The sequence below is a fragment of the Carassius auratus genome, chromosome 34 (genome assembly GCF_003368295.1).
Source record: "Carassius auratus strain Wakin chromosome 34, ASM336829v1, whole genome shotgun sequence".
In the NCBI taxonomy this organism is placed as follows: Eukaryota; Metazoa; Chordata; class Actinopteri; order Cypriniformes; family Cyprinidae; genus Carassius; species Carassius auratus.
The window spans coordinates 7,403,427-7,424,456 of NC_039276.1; the positions used below are offsets into that span (position 1 = coordinate 7,403,427).

At 37.7% G+C, this 21,030-nt stretch overlaps 2 protein-coding genes and 1 pseudogene across 6 annotated transcripts; 1 reads left to right on the forward strand and 2 right to left on the reverse strand.

The window, feature by feature from the left end:
* Nucleotides 1–421: 421 nt before the first annotated feature.
* LOC113053809 (mitochondrial chaperone BCS1-like) lies at nt 422–2,789 on the reverse strand (annotated as a pseudogene).
* Nucleotides 2,790–3,262: 473 nt separating this feature from the next.
* Nucleotides 3,263–10,214, forward strand: znf142 (zinc finger protein 142). 5 transcript variants are annotated; one of them, XM_026217669.1, is made up of 8 exons: nt 3,263–3,519; nt 3,818–4,083; nt 4,478–4,612; nt 4,692–5,516; nt 6,083–6,260; nt 6,341–9,224; nt 9,331–9,436; nt 9,515–10,214. In XM_026217669.1, the coding sequence occupies exons 2-8, from the start codon at nt 4,008–4,010 to the stop codon at nt 9,994–9,996; spliced, it is 4,686 nt and encodes a 1,561-aa protein (XP_026073454.1). In that variant the 5' UTR covers nt 3,263–3,519; nt 3,818–4,007; the 3' UTR covers nt 9,997–10,214. The 5 variants fall into 5 exon arrangements, with proteins under 5 accessions (XP_026073454.1, XP_026073450.1, XP_026073451.1 ...); XM_026217665.1 differs by having other exon boundaries at nt 3,264–3,519; nt 4,689–5,516; XM_026217666.1 differs by having other exon boundaries at nt 3,264–3,519; nt 3,855–4,083; nt 4,689–5,516.
* Nucleotides 10,215–10,354: 140 nt separating this feature from the next.
* On the reverse strand, nt 10,355–17,258 carry LOC113053047 (1-phosphatidylinositol 4,5-bisphosphate phosphodiesterase delta-4-like). The gene is made up of 16 exons (XM_026217670.1): nt 17,199–17,258; nt 16,403–16,444; nt 16,161–16,319; nt 15,022–15,250; nt 14,611–14,740; nt 14,293–14,524; nt 14,001–14,202; nt 13,516–13,660; nt 13,205–13,354; nt 12,596–12,739; nt 12,350–12,503; nt 12,061–12,177; nt 11,729–11,907; nt 11,512–11,644; nt 11,140–11,289; nt 10,355–10,768 (listed from the first exon to the last, which is right to left on the reverse strand). Exons 1-16 carry the CDS (start codon nt 17,218–17,220, stop codon nt 10,680–10,682), a joined length of 2,277 nt encoding a protein of 758 aa, XP_026073455.1. The 5' UTR covers nt 17,221–17,258; the 3' UTR covers nt 10,355–10,679.
* Nucleotides 17,259–21,030: the final 3,772 nt, after the last annotated feature.

A 21,030-nucleotide genomic window follows, 5' to 3' on the forward strand; every position in this document is an offset into this window, starting at 1 on the left:
AAAAATAAGGTCAGACAGGTTTGGAATTACATTAAAAGTGAGGAAACAATGAAAATGCTCGTTTTGGGTGAACTATCCCTTTAACATTAACATTTCTTCCAATTTCTACAGGGCATGGTGAACAAATGCAAACAAATGTTTTGAATCACATACCTGTGTTTACAATGACTGTTTTCCTTGAATGATTTGAATGATCACCTAAAAAAAATTGGATAACATATATAATATTGATGTTATGAACAAAAAAAGAAAGTTTGCTCTGAGCTAAGTAAATATTATGTCTCACTTACACAATTACTGCAAATGAAACACGACTGTAAACAATGTGAAAGAAAACCAGTGCATGATAAATAGTGCATCTGTTGTAGCTAAACCAATAACAATAGAAAGAATTCACAATTTTTTTACAAGTTGGATTTTATTACTCCAGTGTGTGGCAAGCCTTTATCCAGCTGTACATTTCATTCATTCTGTAAATCACTCGCCTGTTGCTCAGTCTGCATCTTACAAAAGTCTGTATTGCCTGTATACTCTTCACTCCTTCAGTCTCTGCAATGTTTTTGATGGAGCCAGCCAGGTCTGTCCTATAGAGCATGAAGTGTCCTAATGCCAGCGCTTGCTCAGCGAACCGCTCCACCTCAGCTACAGACTCCTGAGGGTAAAACCTCCAGAACATCCGAGTCAGCTGCCAGTGGGAGCAGTAACCCACATACTGCTTCAGATCCACACGGCCAGGAACAAGAGCTGAATCAAGTCTTCAGCACACAGAGGAGACAAAAACAGAAAGGGGAGAAAAGAAAACAAAAGGAAATCACAGGCGTTCATGAATACTGGGTACTTCACTCATTATTACTGGATTACAAAAATGCAAAAAGAGATATTTCAAGATAAACTACAGTATTATCTATTGATTTTTAAAAAAACATAAAATATATTTTAAATATTAAATATATATTAAACAGGATTTATATATTAAACATATTGTGTATATATAAAATATCACACACATTTTGATAATTGCTTCTCACTACCTTGAACTGTAAAACACACTACCACTAATCTTCCTTGTGTTAATTAGAAACAAAAAAGTTATGCACACTGAACAAGTTGCAGTATTGAGGTTTACCTCTCAATGAAATTAGTTGTCATAAACACAATTTGGGCCTCTGAAGATGCCACTCCATCCAGAGCATTCAGAAGTCCACTGAAAGTGAGTCTTCCCATGCCTTGATAGGCCAGCGGATCTGAAGATTAAATGAGATCAACAACAGAAGATTTATTCCATGGTGCTGTTAATGTCATGGCTAGAGAGCTATCTTTTATTAAAATTACAAACAGTCTGTGAGACATACTCTCTGTGGGAAGCAGCTCCCGGCTGACGAAGGCTATATCCACGTCCTCTAGCAGGATGATGCTTCGCTGTGGAGCGACACTAAGCAGGTGGTTGAGGCGATCGTCAGACAGATGCTGTAACCCAGCTCTCCTGCTAGCGCAGTTCTGAAATAACACAAGAATGGTGAGACTTGGGATTTGCAGTCATATTATACTATGGGACACTATGGGATGCAAGACAATTTTTGGAAGAAATTCCAACAATTAAGTGAAATTGAATTGAACTGAATAGCATAAAAAAAAAACCGGTGATATTTGCACAGCAGTATAAAAATACAGCCGTGATACATTTTTCCCATATCCAAAAACGTTCAAAAGAACTGCATTTATTTGAAATGGAAGGAATAAAAGAATACAACTCTGTCCTCTGAGATTTATGTCAATATTGTTTTGACTTTGTCTGTCTGCACCAGACTAATCTACACTATACTTTATAAGACACTATTATTCATAGCAACATCAACTGTAAACAAAGCAACTGTGTTTACATAAAGCTGCTCTTTCCACAGCCTGGGGGTCCATACAGCAGATTTTTTCACCTCTGTCAGTGTACCACTTAGGATTGCCAATGAACTCCTTTACATCATCCACAATCCTCTCCGCCACAACATTCTCCAGCACTACTGAAGACAGTGGTCGTCATTGCCTTGGAAAACCAAATGGCCTCCACTCTGCTTTAATTGCAGTGTACATCACAGTTCGGCCCTCCTCCTGCTTTAAAGCAAGTTCATGTGCTGCACGGACACAGAATCAATCATTAAGACGGCAACATATTTTTTAAGAATTCAGCTACCAGTCTTTAAAACTATACATAAACTATATATAACATTTCACAACACTGCTGAGTGTAGGAAAAAATGAATAAAACACAATCTAGCTGCTCATACTGTACCTTCTTGAAGTATGCTGAAGAATATTTGGCGGTCTCTGCCGAAAGCAGTAAAGGTGACGTACTCCCAGGGCGTTCTAGTGTGCAGATCCACCATCTGCTTTTCCCTGGTCCTCTCCATGCGGATCCACTTCCTGCCGTACCTGAAAACACAAAGCCTCAATCAGAGACGGATAACTATGTGCTGGATTGATTTCTGAAAGAAAGTCAAATCAGGAGAACATTGAATATAAACTGCCTAAAGTAACATCACAGTTTACTCTGATCTTACCAAATGAGTTGCCTGGACTAGGGTGGAAGTCAAACTGTATGGACTTGTCCGCTCTCATGCTGCATGTATGAGGTCTCTACTTTCAGATGCTTGTGTGTGTTTGGCGTGTTAAGTGATCCAGCTTAAGAGCAAGTGATAGCTTTTATCTCCTGCCCCAAAGTAAGGGTTGTCCTTCAGGGCTCCAGTAACATTTGACAGGGTTATGATGAAGGTGTTTTCAGGATTTCTTGGCTTATTCAATTAGGAAAAGCCTTTTTGTCCCTTCACTGCAATATGCAACCTACATTCACAGCAGATGAGGTGAAATCATTTTAATTTTAATTTTGATGATAGTCTTTAGAGTGATACAAGACTATGCCAAGCTGTCACTGACCAATCTTTTTATAAAAAAAAAAAAACTAATGCAGATTTAAAACTCGCTACTTACGGCAGAGCAAATGTCAAACCGCATTTTAGAAACAACATTGTTTCTGTTACCTTAAAAGAAACGAATAAGATGCGAATAAGATGCAACATAGCACACACTTTATACAGTAACCCAGTGATGTAAAATGAACAAATCGTTCTTTTGGCTGAGTCGAATCTTTTCAATAACTCGGTTTAAACGATTCACAAATCAATCCCACTTTAAATTTGTTTCATTTTGAACCGGTTCTTTCGGACCAGCTGTTCAAAAGAACCGATTCACTAAAATGAAATGAGCAAATCACATGGCGACCTCTGTGCTGTTTCCGTTGTTCGGGAAAATGATTTCGTGTGAACTGTTTCACATGAATAGTTCCGTTGTGAATGTTTGTGAGACGCAGTCGCGTTATGAACGTCTATATATTTTGTATATTTTAAAACGGATTATTCTGCACGGTGTACGTTATACAGAATTATAATTTTAAAATTCATTTTCCTCTGTGAACAGAAACAAGGCCAAGAAATGACGCTGTTTACGTTGTTTCCATCCACACAAGTGAAGGTAATTTCTTATTATGTAATTGAATTAATAAATAATATATAAACATAATAAAGCATTAACGCGTTTATTCATCTCTTGATGACGACTATCAGTTATTTTCGAGTAGTTTGCTTTAATTGAACACATCTTCTGTTCCTCGAGGGTGCGTTGTTGTTTATTTGTTTATCAGATCAAATGAAACACGAACCTTCGCGCAGGAGGTCTACATTTGTTTAATAAAAACACTTTTTCTTTTCCCCAACAAAACATGTTCTCATAATATTTAGCGCACTGGATTAATTGCTTTATGTCCTTTAAGTTAACAGACAAAAACACCCAGCTCTTTCAATCTCAAGTCTGGTATTTCAGAACCCTGTTAATCACATTTGGAACTCATTGGTGATGCAGAACATTCGTGTTGCCCTGAGAGACGGAAACACTTCATGGTCCTGATGCTGTAATAGAGTTTATCCCTCACTGACTAATGTCCTGTGGCGTTTGACCCAAATATGGACCAACAAACGGCTGGATGTGATTCAGAACAACTCAAGCATGAGGAAAATAATGCAGCAAATACACCTGAAGGTAAAATACAACAATACTTTGAAAACCATACGTTTAATTAATTATATATTGCATATGTAAGACATAGTCCTTTGGCATGAATGGGTCCCTGGGATATTTGGTTTCGATTGGTCAGTTGCTAGATTAACATCCTTTATGTCAGTCTGTGTCTCTTCCTTACAAAACGAAATAATTACAATTCAGATCAATGTTTCGTGTGTATTATTTGTATATAATAAATAATACACACTAAGTCAGTCATTACTGCAAAATAAACCAAGAGAGGGTGATCCCTGAAAGAGTTTGTTTTGCGATAATGACAGGCTGACTTATATATGGTATGAATTTGTCTTGTTTTACAGCTTTGACAGCTCACAGACAATAAGAAGTGTATTATTTTTTGTTTTTGTTTTAGCTTCGTCTCAGTTGAAGGGGATGGATATGCCTATTCAAACGAGAAGCAAGAAAAGTGTAACCAAAAAACGGAAAGCATCAACAAAAAAGGGGAAAAAATGTGCTACCATTACCCGAGACAAGTTTCCGTCTAATGGTAAATATAATAAATGCGATGCTGTAATTAAAATAATTAGATACGCAGGTCTGACTTATGCCATCTTTCTGTTTAGTAGGACATGTTGCAGAGGGCACCGAACACATGTTTCGCACCCACATCTGCTCTGAATGCAGACGCTGCTTCAAGACTCGCTCCCATTTGATAGAACATATGCGTATTCACTTTCCTGACCCCAATCTGCAATGTCCCACCTGCAAACACTATTTCACCAGCAAGAGTAAGCTGCGCGTCCACATGCTGAGAGAGACGGGACAGAAACTGCACCGGTGTCATCTATGTGAGTATGGATCGGTGGAGCGTAACTCTCTGCGACGACACCTCGCCGGTGTGCATGGGCATCAAGAAGATGATGCTCCCAGCGGAGAGCTCTTTAAATGCCCAACTTGCCAAAAGACTTTCAGTCAGAGTCAGGCATTAAAGAGCCATATGAAGTCTCACAATAAAACACAAGATGGTCAGCCATTACCTTGTTTCCATAAAGGCTGCTCATTTCAATGTAGAGAAAAGAAAAAGCTTCTAAAGCATGTGTTAGATGCTCACCAAATTGAAGCCGTAGAGTGCCGTCATCACGCCTGTGGGGCTTTCTTCGGGAGCATTGAAGACATGGAGAAACATTTGCGCACGCATCAGGCTTATCACTGCCCCCATTGTGACTTCTCATGCTCAAATAAGAGCCTTTATCAGCAGCACAAAAGGCAAGGACATCCAGGGAATCAAGAACTGAACTGTAGCTTCTGCCCTTTCACAACCCTCAACCCTGTGGAGTTCGATCAACATGTTGGTCACTTTCATGCCAGTGAGAAAACCCACCACTGTGAGCAGTGCAGCTTTGTAACGGCTCACAAAAGAGTTCTGAAAAGACACATGCTGATGCACACTGGTAAGATATTCAGTTGCTCTACTTAGTTCTTATAAGCGATTATAGGTATAGTTCACTCAAAAATGAAAATTTGGTCATCGTTTATTCAGTCTTATTATTTCAACCTCGTATTATTTCCTTTTTCATGAAAAAAAAATCTAAATTGGAACCTGATTGATTTATACTGATTTTATTTATACAATCTGTGTGATATTTTCAAAGTATTCTGAAGTCATACAATAGCTCTGTGTGAGGAACCAAATTAAATAGGTGTCTTTCCCTCTGCTGTAATTATCAAATTTCATACAGTACACAACAGTATAGTTTAGCTGCAGCAAACGTGAAGGAATAAGTCTACTTCGACTACTTTTATGATACTTTTATTGTGTATTTTTTCCTTTAGTATAAATCATCTGCTTTCATTCTGTGGAAGAGAGCAGGTTGGACATTTCACACAAGAAAAGAAAATTATATAGGGCTTGAAATGACACGAGTGAGAATGTGGACACAATTTAGTTTTTTGAATGAACTATTCCTTCAAAATGACTCATTGGCCATTGGTAGACAGATAACGTTTGTATTTACAGGTGAAAAGCCCCACAAATGTACTCTGTGTGACTTCAGATGTCGCGATGAAACTTATCTTTCAAAGCACATGCTGACGCACTCTGATGACAAACAGCACATGTGCTCAGAATGTGGATATGTTACGAAATGGAAACACTACCTCAGTGTCCACATGCGTAAGCATGCAGGAGATCTAAGGTATGTACCTTGATTGAAATCAAAATATGATAATAAAAAGAAACACATCTGTTTACTGACCTGCCTCACACCTGTCTCAGGTACAAATGTAATCAGTGTCCATATCGTTGCCATCGCATCGACCAGCTGAACAGCCATAAACTCCGTCACCAGGAAAAATCCTTGATCTGTGAGGTGTGTGCGTACTCCTGCAAGAGAAAGACTGAATTGCGCAGCCATATGCAGCTCAAGCACTCCACAAAGGCAGATCCTCAAACTCCTGTTTACCAGTGCACGTTTTGCCCTTACACAACAAAGTACCGCCAAGCGCTGCATAGCCACGAGAACTGCAGGCACACCCAGACACGCGTTTTCCGCTGCGCATTGTGCCGCTACACCACATTTAGCAACACCGGCCTTTTCCTGCATAAAAAGAAATCCCATGGATATGTGCCTGGAGATGTGGGGTGGCTTGAGAAATATGCACAGAAAGAAAAAGAGCAAAGCTCTGTGGATTTGACACATAACTTTTTCTCCAAAACCACAGCACCTCAGACCTCAAATTCAGAATATAGGGAAGAAACAGTTAATGCAAAAGTTTCTAATAGGACTATAGATGACTCAAAAGATATGTCCGTGAATGAGAATGAAGCAATATCAGCCACTATTGGAGGAACTGAGGAAATTACTTTAGTACAGCAGGCCAGTTTTGATATTGAATCTGCAAGAGAAGAGGCAAGTAATCTTTCTGAAGGAGATCCAAATAATGAAGAACAGTGTGGCTCCCCACGTTTTACTTCCCAAACTAGCCAGAATAGCACACAAATGGTACTTGCCGAGACAGTAAATATACACGACACAGCATTTGAAGGCCATTCTGAATCTCACACATTGCAAACAGTCCACCAGAACTTCCCACAACCATCAGCTGATGATGATGATGACAATGCAGCTTACTTTGAGGATCAAAGTGACTCTGAAGAGTTGCCACCATTGACAGAAACTGAAAGGAACCGGGAGGGACTCCATCAGGAGAAATGTGTAGAGGCCTCGGCTTCTGAGACTCGTTTGCATGTCATGAGAAAACAGGATAAAGACCAGGCTGAAGCCCTTGTACTAGAGGGCAGGGTGCAGATGCTTGTCGTCCAGACACGGGATAATATGTATCAGTGTAGCCGCTGCTCCTATGTGACCAGAAAGCATGCAGCATTAATCCGGCACTGCAAGTCATCCTGCCAGGTCATGAAGGCAGGACTACGCTGCCAGGACTGTGGTATGCAGTTTAAACAGCAGCGTTCTTTGAACACCCACCTCCGGAAGTGCCGGTCACTGCTGAGGCACAGAAAGAAGTCTGTTTTCACTAGCACTGAAGGTAAATCAGGGAGTTGTGAAGGTAGTTCAGGGAGTGATGCATCTATGCAAGTACAGAGTACAACTCTTAAATCCCTAACAATCCATCCTGAACGGGTTGAAGTCAATGATTCTACAGATTCAAGAGTACAAGATGATGGTGACTCACCGTCTCCTATTATAGCTGTTGCAGTAAATGAGACTGATTCCCTGACAAGCACAACTAAAGGAGGGCAGGCGATTGTGAGGAGTAAAAACAAGATTGCAGAAAAGGAGGCATTGGTAAATGATGAGATTTTGGGAAATATTGAAGATGATGGTAGGTATAGTTGCAGAAAATGTCCTTTCTCATCTGTTAGGAAAGTCACAATAGGTCGGCATTGTGCAACATGCAGTGGAAGCACCAATAAGGTAGATTTGACTGAGATGGGAGAGCAGTTTGAGCAAGAAGATAATCCTAGTGATTCAGAACATGATCAGGAGCAAGACGGGGCAAATGACTCAGAAAGGGATTCAGTAGAAGAAGAGAGACCCCAAGACCCCAAACCTCGTTTCTCATGTCCCAAATGTCCTTTTCTCTGCCACCAAAAGAGAGCTCTAGCAAGTCATCAGATAAAGGGCTGTTTAAAACCAGGTGAAACACAGTGTCCCCAGTGTTCATTTGTTGCCAAATCGGAAAAATCTCTCAATCATCATATCCTAGGTCATAAGAAAGAGAAGAAGGTTTCTAGAGGTAAAATATCTGGCAACCTACGGTGCAATCTTTGCTCCTTCACCTGCAAGCAAGAGCGCTGCCTGACACAGCATGTTGCTGTGAAGCATGAGGGAGTCCGTCCTCACCAATGCCGCTTCTGTTCATTTAGCACAATCCGTCGCTATCGACTTGAGGCCCATGAGTCCATGCACACAGGTGTTGGGAGGCATTGCTGTGATCTCTGTGGCCAAACTTTCGGCACCACATCTAGACTACGCTTGCACCATCAACGCATTCATGACAAACAGGCAACGCACTTCTGTTCACTTTGTGACTACAGAGCTTATAACCTCAATGACATCAACCGCCACAACTTGAGCTGCCACACTGGTGATCTTAGTTACCATTGCAGTCAATGCAATGCACGTTTCGTCTCTGATGTTGCCCTTAGGCAACATTCCAACCGAGCACATCCAGATGCTAACAGCTTGTCTTGCACCCAATGTAGCTTCACCTGTGGTTGCCAGGCTGCTCTCAAAACACATATCCAGCATGAACATTCTGAAATCAAGACGAAAGATCCTCAAAATGGTCCAGAAAAACAAAGCAAGATGTCCATCAGCCATCAGTGCTCAGTCTGTTCCTTTAGTACCCATAAAAGACTCCTTCTGGTCCAGCATATGTCAGATGAGCATGAAGATGGACCAGCAGAGGAGAAAACTCTTAAGTGTGATGTCTGTGGTTTCTCTTGCACCCACCAAGTGGTGTTTGACCAGCATGTGCGGTCACACGGAGGAACTTGCCTCTTTAAGTGCACTGAATGCGAGTTTTCCACCAGAAACAAACAGAAGATCACCTGGCACATTCGAATCCATACGGGAGAGAAACCTTACCGGTGTGAGAAGTGCAATTATGCATGTGCTGATCCTTCAAGACTGAAGGTATGAAGAGCTGTTATACAAGATAGTGATTAAAGGTTTGGGTATTTAGTTTTTACTATCCAGTTCTTTTGATGTTTCCAATTTAATTGCGCTCTCTTCATTTTAGTATCACATGAGGATTCACATGGAGGAACGCAAGTATCTCTGCCCAGAATGTGGCTACAAATGCAAATGGGTAAACCAGCTGAAGTATCACATGACAAAACATACAGGTAGCTATGTGCTATAGTTTAACTTATTATCATTGTAAACTGCTTGCACACCTTGATGTTTATTCTTCTTTTCAACAGGTGCCAAACCTTATGCATGTGAGGACTGCGAGTACCGCACCAACCGTGCCGATGCCCTGCGCATCCACCGGGAGACACGTCACCGAGACGTGCGTTCCTTTATATGCGAGAAGTGCGGAAAGGCTTTCAAGACACGCTTCCTCCTCAAGACACACCAGAGAAAGCACAGTGAGGAGCGACCTTATGTGTGCTCCATATGCCAAAGAGCGTTCCGCTGGCCTGCGGGTCTCCGCCATCATTATCTGTCCCACACAAATAAGCTGCCATTTTACTGCCTCCACTGTCCCTACAGGGCAAAACAGAAATTTCAGGTTGTAAAGCACCTTCAGAGACATCACCCAGACTTGCCTGTTCAAGATGGTGTGGGTAAAGACCAAGAGGCCTCTATGAGTACACAAAAGACCTGGATTAGGGAAGCGGAAGATAGACAAGAGGATGGGCAAACTGCTTTAGAGCACATGCAAACAGCAGGGGATATGTAGCTGTGCTTCTGTATACATCTCAATTGACATTTCTTTGTCCTTTGAAAGTATTCCATGTAATTATAATCAAAACCCTCATTCAAACCACACTGAATAAATATTTTTACGATATAATTATTAATGTTTATTCCTTTAAAAGGCATTTTTCAAATAATTTTTTTTTTTAGCTGCAAATGTACAGTACATACATAATGGAAATAAAAGTCATTTACTTTGAACACTTGCTTTCAGGTTATTTATAAAAGGCATTATACAATGCTCAGTTCCTTTAAATCAGAGAATGTACAACATTAACGATCCATTCTGCCTTGATCGTATTACGTTCAAAAATAAAAACAGTACATTTAGTATTGCATAGGTAAACAACTAAAAATAAAATGTGCTTTTACCAGAAAAGCGTTTCTGCAACATTCTACTATTCTACATTGTACTAACACTTGCAATTATAGAGATATAAATAATAAATAATGCCAGTTGCTATACCTTTTTTTTAAAATGCAAGTACTAGTTATTAATATTTTATTTTGCTCAAATAATTACCAGCATTTGTATTGTTTTTAATCACTGCACAAGATAAAATGTTTTCTCTATGTTTTAAAAGCAAACTACAGATTTGTCTGAATAATATAAGCCCCTCAAAACAAGTTTCAAGCATTGTGAATAAAACTCCTAGAATTGTGAAATTACAGCTGTGTGATTTTTATATGAACGTAGATGGAGGATGGATGGATACTCGTTCCGTCTTTGGACAAGAGATGCACATGACGATATCCTGTAAAAAGAAGCTTTTTGTTATTTGCAAGGAGGCCAAACTAATTTTCAATGGCTTAAGAGTACATGCACAAAAACACTGGGTCTCATTCACTAATAATAATACTAGTCTTATGTGAGTCAAAAAAAAGGGTCCATGTTCACAAATTTGTTCTTACCCCTCGTTCTAATGTTGAGTAATCCAGTTTATTCTAAATGAGAGATGGTTCTAACTTTTATCTTACATTTAGAAAAAATAAAGTAAAATACAAAGTGCAGAGTAAATGGTAAATGAGGATTTCTGTGTGGAAACATTTACACAGGCAGTGTTTGCTTGGTTAGTGAATAAGACCCTGTTTTTTTGTTTTTAACTGTCTTTCAATATAGGACTACCTGGTTGAATGCAGGTAAAAGGTAGGGTGTATTGCCCTATGAAGTCATTCCTTGATGTTGTATCATAGTCTTCAACTACAAAACGCACCAGTGCAAGCTCAGGAGTGTGGATTGTGAACTGTAAGCTTTCGTTCCAGCGAGGGTTGAATCCTGTCCAGATGAAAGAATTAGAAAAATCACTGTAGCAGCAGCAGGACTTAAATATGATTCCTATGGTTTGTAAAATTATGGAAACTTGTCAGCTTAACAGGTAATGTCTGTTTCCACATTATTAAAGTTACATGTGTATGCATGAGAACGTGCACAGTTTCTATTTATCTCTCTTGTAGTGATTTGGCAACACTACAGACCAATTCATTCTTACTTCCTCACCATTGTTGTCAATGTATTTAGTCTCCTGTTTAGCTTGATCCAAAGGTACGCCATGAATTTCTACCCTTACCAGGGGGTCTACGATGGACCAATCTTTTTGCTTTACTTTAGGAAGCTGTTGTCCACTAATGACCTAAAAAAATTATGAAAACAGAAAGAATCAACAAATGAAAACTCAAAATAAACTTGCAGAGGGAACGTGAATATTGTTTAATACCTTAACAGAGAACAGTAGAGGGTGGTGATCTTCATGTTCCTCAGGATTTTCAGGATCAAAGAGTCTCTCCTTTTTGCGAAGGATCTCGGGTTTTAGGATGTAGCCACTGCATCCATTCTGAGTAAACAACCCATCATTTAGATCCATTTCCATCCCTGCTGTCTGGAAGTTTAATGCCACTATGAATCAGAAACATAGTAAAGTAAATACAACACATTAGATGTTTCCCTGCTTCTCTTTACATAGAGCGTTTTTATGTCTTCCATGCTCACATTTTTTCACCTGGTAGAATTGACATAATGATGTGCCAGTATAATTTCTACCATACTAACCAATCTGGCATCCCATGTTCCACATGTCTACTGGACAGTAATTTGATGAATCCGTTCTCATTCCACTTGGATACACTCTTGTCAGCTGCCTGGTGTTATGAAGCACAAAATCTGAACCTGACAGACAAAAATTAGAATGAATAATATAAAAATGTAATTATTCTAACATAATGGTACAAGTTAGATTTAATTTTATTTTTACATATTTTATATAGAAAGGAAAAATACAGGTTTGGAACAATATGAGGTTGAATATATTCAAACTATCCATCTAAAAACAATTTCTAACCTGCTTCCTTTGAATATTTACGGGCTTTAGACTCGGAGAATGATGACATCTCATGAGGATTAGCAGACATGCGGGAATGCTCAAAGCTGTGGAAATGTACGCTCTTACAGAACATTAGGTCTGAGAGCTCCTTGCATAGATTATGCTTCGATTTCTACACAGGGCAAAAGTGCAAAAACCATGTTGAACAAGGGAGTGGAAAATACTAAGAGACCTTTTCCTCAGTTTCTCTGTTACCACTGGTACCTTGCCATCTGTTGAAGGACTCTCTGAAGCCAGACTGTCCTTATTCATTTCTGCTGCCTCGTCCTCATCGCTGACTTCACCTGTGGGGCTCTCGGACTCCATTCCAATCTTCTTTCCTTTCAACAAGATTTTCCTCTTTAGTGCCTGAAAGAAATGAGGGAACAACTATTGTTAAAAAAGACATTATTATATAATATATAATTCAAACAATATATACAGAATAATTGAAAATGTAATGCTATTTTTATGTAAAACACTATATATATATATATATATATATATATATATATATATATATATATATATATATATATATATATATATATATATATATATATATATACATTTAAATGAGAAAATACCACACTCCATAGGGTCTCAGACTTTTGGACCCCACAGTATTGACAGATATTTTAAAAATCAATCCTATAAAAGTTATGAACCTGACGTCTTCATATGTGAGTGACCATTACATTAATAGTTAATGAAGTGCCCATTGCAGTACTATGACTATAAAATAGCATATATTAAGATCCATGGAAGTCATCCATGTTTTTTAAGGCAGTTAAGTTAAGTGCTCCACTATCTATAAGGCATTGAACAGCTCACCTCTGGGGATGGCAGTTCGCTGGAGACTCCCTCTACTGTGTTCGTCAGTAGCATATCACCCAGAATGTCTCTGAAATATCGAGCCATGACTTCCTGTTGCTCTACGCTGCAGTGGTTTTCAATGGACACGATGAGTGGATACTCAGATGCCTAGAAGTAACATTAATACAGATTATTATGTATCCCCTTAAATAATTAATATTAACATCAACAACAATATTATATAACAATAGTATTAATATCAATAATGTGAACAACAAAGTAAATCATTATTAACAGATATTCATAATGATATTTGATACATAGATCACCTTGAAGGCATAATTTGCAATTGTAGTAATCACATCTTTGAGGAGAATCTTCGATGTCAGTGTGTGTCCATGATAAACCACCGGCTCTCCGTTCGATCCATTCCAGCAGTCCACCTCTACACACCTGCAGCCTCGTTTCAGTGTCCTTAACAACAAATAAACAACCACTGTCATGAACACAAAGAACAAAGTGCAATGCATTCAACTAGGCCAGAGATGCCCAAAACCAGGACCCAAGGGCCAAAGTTGGGTTGTGGTGACCTTTGATTCGGCCTGCCATTCCATACCACAAGAGGAAGGAAAACTGAAACATGCAATCTTCATTTCTAATGTACGCTTTGTTTTTGTTATTTCAATTTGTGTTACATTGTTTAAAAGTGTATTTGGGCATCACAGAACTAGGCGGTTTCAAATACAGAAACACCATTATACATGTATGAGAGATGCTACTTATTATCACATGACCATAAATAAGCAGAACTCACTGGATGTAGGCCTCTACACTGCTTGGTCCTTTTAGCTGGTCTTCCATCAGATAAGTGTTGTGTGATGAGGAGATGTAATAGTGGGCCAACGGTTGGCTCATGTCCTGAAAAAGGCTCTGCCGTTCTGGATTGAAGATGCATCCCTCACGAGACATCAGGTACATTAAGAACCCATCGACTGACATCGAGTGATTCTTTCTGGCTGTACAAGAAGCCAATATAAGCATATTGTCCTTTTCAATCTTCAGTCAAAAATGATAAGAGTGTATAGTGGTTGACGGTGGATCATTACCTGTGTCTGAAGGCTCATAGCGATCAATCAGCTGAAGGGCATGTTCATGACTACCCTCCCGCTCTAGCTGCTCCTCTCTCAGGAACTCCTCCAGATCACACTGGGACAGACTCTGTCCATCACTGGAATGGTAATGGAATAAGTCCAGCACCTCTGTTCTCTCTGTAAGCATTTTGTAGAACTCCACAAACTCCTGGCCCTCCAGGGTTCCTGACTCAGACTTGTCTGCCGTCTGTGAGAAAAATTTGATCAAAAGACAATAAGGTTCAACATGGTATTCATTTATGAAGCAAAATCACATAAGTGTCACATAATCACCATAAAAAGACAGCATGCATGTTCTTCATTCATGTTCACGTTCATCATTTTCAGTAATTTTTTTGCCTCCTTAAAATTTATTCTGCCATCCTTGTTTAGATCTGCTTTCAAAAACCAGTCTGAGATCCATCTGAGCGGAATGGTTTAAGTTGATAATTTAAGTTGACAGTGAACAGCTGGACTTCATTAACCTCTCTCTCTCTCTCTATCTATCTACCTACCTATCTGTCTGTCCTTCTATCGTTCCATCCATCTATTCATCCACAATCTATCTGTATGTCCATTCATCCATCCCTCCATCCATCTATCTATGCCTCAACATGCACCAAGCAAAAGTACAAAAGTAAAATAAATAAATAAATGAATATTTTCACATGTAGTTCTGTTTAGCTACTTCAAAAGCAAGGATACTGGTCAAGTTTGGTGCTCTCATCCATGTTCTCCATGTTGTCCATTAGGGCTCTGATGCCCCGAATCCAGGCCTGAGCTTCCTTCGCTGAATCAGCCACCAGGTCCAGGTTTCCCCTACGGCCGCGAAACACCAGAGTGAAACAGCGGTCAGCAGGAAACTCATCTGCCACATTGAGGAGCGCTTCGGACTGATGTCCCTCACGAACAGCCTCCACATCACTGATGGAGACTGAAAAACAAATGTAAAGGCAACATAAACTTTGCTTTTAAGCTTTTTTTTTTGTTCAGAGTCCTTCTTCTCAAAGTTTTTAAAGAACTCAAATTAGTTTTTGAAAAGACAAGCTACATTTTTACTAATACTTCATGTTTTACTATTGTTCATAGTGAACTAAAGGAGCTCTTAATTTCATTGGAAGCTGAAGATGTTCATCACCCCATGGTGAAAAGGTAAAGATGATGGGTGTCAAACAAAAAGCAACCCACTGATACCCAAAGCTTCTCCCCTTTGCAGCCAGCAAAACAAATGAACTGAATGAATATTACACATTTACATTGCATGGTAATCTAAGTAATATTCATATTGAATCAATCCCTGGACTTCCAATTTTCCTCATGTCTAATCTACTACCTTGACATGTCTATTTTATTCGTCCACCAATGTATACCTTTTGGATTTATTTATAGTACAAGACCATTATTTTATATGCAATAGCTATTAGATTTCTCGGTAACACTTTAGTATAAGGTCCAATTCACACTAATAAATAGTTGCTTATTAGCATGTCTATTATTAACATATTGGCTGTTTATCAGTCCTTATAAAGTACATATAATGCATGACATCCATAATCCTATCCAATACCCTAAACTTAAAAACTACCTTATAAACTATTAATAAGCAGCAAATAAGGAGTTAATTGAGGCAAAAGTCATAGTTAATGGTAAGTTAATAGTGAGAATTGGACCCTAAAATAAAGTGTGACCGATTTCTCATATATAAGCCTGTTTGTGTGTTTTTGTTTTGGCAGTCAATATATATTTTCTTAAATAAATCAGTCATTTTTAGCCCATCTTGGATCAGTTATATACAATTAAAACTAGACCTAAATACTGAAAATCTCAACTCAGTGAGAACGTACAGGTAGAATAAGATTTTATTGCCCAGCTAGATTTATATGCGACAGTCTTGCAGTCTTCCTGGAGTTTGTAGTGCCTCGGACGCTTCCACGTACGAGACTTCACCTTGCGCAGAAACATGCCTGCCTTCATGGCTTCAAGGTTTTGATGACCCTGTTCACCTGCCAGAGAACGGAAAAATGGCCATCAGCAATATTCAGAAACACTAAGCTTATTTGAACAACAAACACACATGATGACTTACAGCATGTTTGAGGTGACTCCATTTTCCAATATTTCACCTTTTCTGCAGACACAAATGAACATTATTGTATAACCATCTCACCAGCAATTCTAATTTCAGGTCATTATTTCGGAAACATGCCTATAATGACTTAAAAGAAAGAGGGCTGAATCAAATAGCTCAATGTGTAAATCTCTTTATTCTGTACATACACGTACATTATATATTTAGTCCCTTTCAGCCACTGACATCTTGTGTCTTAGGTGTTGATGGGACTCCTTATGCACTATGATGAAACAGGATCTAATAAGTCAAAGAAACCACAGACATGCTAAATTAAATCTAGAAATAGGCTGACTCCATAACCATTGTGCCCTATTTTACAATGGGAAGACAACTTTCTAGTGAATTACTCCAAAGGAAAACATGTTCATTCAAGCAAAAGTGAAGCCGTGTAGTCAGGCGAGTCATGAGTCATGGCTAAATATGTCTCTGAGATCCTTACGATAACATAATTATGTTCTGTTATATCCCAAGGGGATAAAGTAGAATCTAATTTAGCTCTCTCCTGCCATTATTGAGTTTTAAATAAGTGGATATTGAATATCATTACCACACTTCACTTTGATTTGAACCTTAAATGCGGCCATTATAATTTTATTATTAGTGCAAATGAAGACCATATTATGCTCTAATGTGAGCAACTAATAACAGTAAATGCTGACAAAGTAATGTAAACACACAGCAAAAAGAGATGGGAGGGGGTGCAGACAGATGAAGCAAACAGAAAGAGAAAAAGTGGATAAACAGAACTCACCGGACGTCTGATGAACTGACATCTAGTGGGACGGAAAGAGTTAAACGGGCTGCTTGCGAACACAGAGCTAGTCTGGTCTACGTCCACATGATGCATATCTTCCTTCACCCCCTCCTCTGTCTCGTTCCTTCCTAGACACTCCCACTTTTCCTTTTGTCCTGTCTTTTTAAGAAGACAAGACGTATAAAATAACATTATTCATTACAATTCTGCATTGAATACAGAATTAGAAACAGTCTATATTATATTTAAAAAAAATGAATTCTAAACAATTTTACACCATATACAATATAAAAGTCTACATATTAAACAGTTTTATAAATAGAATTATAAATAGAGAGATTGATGCACAGTCTTGAGGGACTCTTCCTTGACAGTGTATTACCAGAATGTCAGAATTATAAACCTAATTAGACAGCTTAGGATACTAAATCAGAATGGTGAAGTCTTTACCAAGCACAACCTATATTTACATTTATATTTACATAAATTCATTTGGCAGCAGTGACTTACAAATAAGGAAAGATACAAATACAAGCAAAGCATGGAAATGTTGACAAAACTCACTTGCTGTAAAAGATTCTGGTTTAGAAACATTAATATCAATGTCTTTGACTGAAAATAGCTTTAGAAGATTTTTTTTTGTTGTTTAGCTAATATTGCCACAGCAACTGAAAACTACCAGGAAATATCATGGCAATATCATAATGCAGAGTGTAAATATTTAAAGTTAAATTCTATTGCCATTATTTCTTAAAACACATAAATAATTTAGCAATTTTTATATCACATAAATTTTACACATTGCATCTTCCTTGTTTTTTTTTATTGCTTTTTTTGCAGAAATTAAACAGCATAACATATTTTGAGTTATTCATTCAAATAATTAATTATTTGATTATGTTTTAAAGCGGATGAATTTGATGCAGCTGGAATCTGATTTGTGTGATAGAAACATGTCAAGATTATTTATTTATGCTATGTAATAATAATAATAAAAACAGCTTCCTGACTTGACTTGTTGAGGGTGCTTCATCCATAATATTGGTTTTAAATCAGGCCTATATTTCTTAAATTTCCACTTGAACATCAAGAATTGTTAAAATCTATGTGAGCAATATTGCACATAACCGCAGGAAATACATTAAGTAAACCTAAATGCAGATTTTGAGATAAATTGATATGATAAATTGTAGCTGCTTCACTAAATGTAGGTAACATTCCACATGGGTAATGTTAATCACCGTTTGGGTATATTATAGATGGCTTAAATTATTTGCTGAATGGATTCAGCAGAGTGAAAGTGTAGAAAAATGAACATAATAAGCGAGTACACCATGAATCCATTTTCCAAACCGTGTTTTTAGCTTGTCCTGAATCAGTAGGGTACACCTATAATAAGTGTTTATATTCGGACTATTTTAGATTGCTTCGGTGATACCGCGGCGGAGTAACCCAGTACCTTTGTGATTCTTCATAGACATAAACAGAGAGATGTAGTTCCGGCTACGATGTTCTTCCGTAAGACGCAAGCAGTTCTGTTTATTGACCGCTAGAGCGTCAAAAGTTCCCTACTGCAGCTTTAACATATCAGTTAAAAAGAAGTGTATATTAAAGTACACTTGTATATGTAATATGTCATTATGCATATGATGATAAACTCGTCTGCTGAATTAATAGGTTTAGATTTAATTTAATATATTTAATATGTAAATTATTATCAGCATTACTGAGTGAAGAAGTCAGTATACAGTAACAGAATTCAATTAATTTGCATTAAGAGAATAAATAACAAGATTAATATAACAGATGAGGTATCTGCTAATGTAATTTACAAAACTTATTCTACAGTATTTATGTGCATTTTTAGAAATTGTTTGGATATACTGTTTATTGAAAAATTTTAAATTAACTTGTGTGTAGTGGCAAGTAACAATACAAGTTTAACAATAAAATATTGACTTGTGGAGACACGTGAGGATGAGGAGTAGAGTGTCAAGCTTGCTGAGATTTTGGAGCTGTTGCTCGCTGCTGGTTATTTCAGAGCATGCATTAAGGGACTGACACCCTTTGACAAAGTATGTCAGACTTTACCCACCAATCAAATTACAGTGTAATTAACACACCATTAGTTTAACTGTGAACGGTCTCTGCTTCTACTTTAGGTGGTTAGAGGAATGACCTGGTGTATAACTACATGAGACTTTGACATAGACGTTGATCTGCTTTTCCAAGAAAATTCCACCATTGGTCAAAAAATGTAAGTGTGTGTAGAACAAACAGCATTGTAACATGGGAAGAATGAGAAATGACAGAAACCTTCCTGCTTAGGTTGAACTGAATTCTGGGTAATGTGGTTATCTGTGTCTTTTCCATTTAAGTGCTCTGACAGAAAAGATTGTGTCAGATCATGTCCACACCGATTAGAGCCTCGTCAGATCCAAGGGTTGGATTTCATCAACATCTTCCCTGTTGTACAGGTATGTGCACCATACATTAATTTAGTACCAAATTTCATTCACCCTCTTTTGCTTTCTTCACCTTCACTAGCTCATTGTTTCAGCATTTCAGGTTCAGACAAAATCTCCATTAACAGCATCTATTAATTCTCTACCCCATCATCATCTTGTTTTTCATATACTTTTTCTTTCTGTCTGTCTCTTTTATTTCTAAAATCAGTCCATGCCTTCTCATATCACAATATATGCAGTGAGTATGACTGAGGTTCAGTTTCTGGGAATGAGAGTGACACAGATGGACTATTAGTCTGATTGGCTTTGCATCAACTGTATTAATGTTTTTACTTTTGTATCTGCCTAAGTGAAGTTTTTCACACATTTAAATGTATTGTTCATATGTAATTTCCTGTCATGTGGTATGTCATGCCTGTAGTCTGATGTGTTTTGACTCTTGTAATGAACTGCATGTTGTCTGCAATATGAAGAAAAAAACATTTCAAATAGTTTCTTTTCTGTTTCTACAGGTGCTATGGATTCAGCAAACAGTTTAAAGCAGGCACGGTTAGTGTCAGATGTTGTTTTTATGTTTTCGACCAAAACATAAAAAAATATATATATATTTAGAGAAGGTTGGAGTTTAGAAGCTGACTCATTGGTCCATGGATAAATGAGATAAAATGGATAAAATCTTAATAAGTAATGGAAATTTATATGGTGGAGATTTTTCTAGTTCAAGCTTTGCAAGTTGCTAGAATCGGTTAATAGTTGTTCTTTATGATCGCAAATTTTATAAATAGTTTTGAAAAAATACTAATGATTTCAAATTGATTTATAACATTCAAAATGAAAGTTTGTTTACATAATATATTTGTATGTATAGTGTATATTTATATGTGTATATATATATATATATAAACACAGGTTTACATATTTAAGAAAAAAATATATTTATAAATATAATCATATATATATATATATATATATATATATATATATATATATATATATATATATATATATATATATATATATATATATATATACACTTGTGTGTGTGTGTGTGTATTTATATATACATATAAAAATATACAGCACACAAACATATTTTATGTAAACATTTATAATAATCCAAGAGGTGTGGTAACTTCTGGTTCTTGTTCTTTAAACAAAAGCATAATTCTGTTTTACTCCTCACAAGTAGTCATCCAAGCAAGACATTTGGTTTGAAGCTTGGTGCTTGGTGCGTATTGTGTATGTAGAACCTAGAATAGGCCATGTGGTGTTCATCTGGGTGTAATAAGTCACAGATGGACAGTAGGGCTTGGCACTGACCTGTGTTCTTTTGGATTGGTTGTTAGTTTGGTCATGTGATG

Excerpts from the sequence above, each read along its gene's own strand:
- znf142 (XM_026217665.1), top strand. The coding sequence starts at position 4,008 with ATGGACCAACAAACGGCTGGATGTGATTCAGAACAACTCAAGCATGAG. Across the intron at positions 9,225-9,330 it reads CTGATCCTTCAAGACTGAAG|TATCACATGAGGATTCACAT; the intron begins GTATGAAGAGCT and ends TCTTCATTTTAG. Across the intron at positions 9,437-9,514 it reads TCACATGACAAAACATACAG|GTGCCAAACCTTATGCATGT; the intron begins GTAGCTATGTGC and ends TCTTTTCAACAG.
- LOC113053047 (XM_026217670.1), bottom strand. The coding sequence starts at position 17,220 with ATGTCAGTTCATCAGACGTCCG. Across the intron at positions 14,203-14,292 it reads CTATGAGCCTTCAGACACAG|CCAGAAAGAATCACTCGATG; the intron begins GTAATGATCCAC and ends CTTCTTGTACAG. Across the intron at positions 10,769-11,139 it reads TTTTACCTGCATTCAACCAG|GATATCGTCATGTGCATCTC; the intron begins GTAGTCCTATAT and ends TTCTTTTTACAG.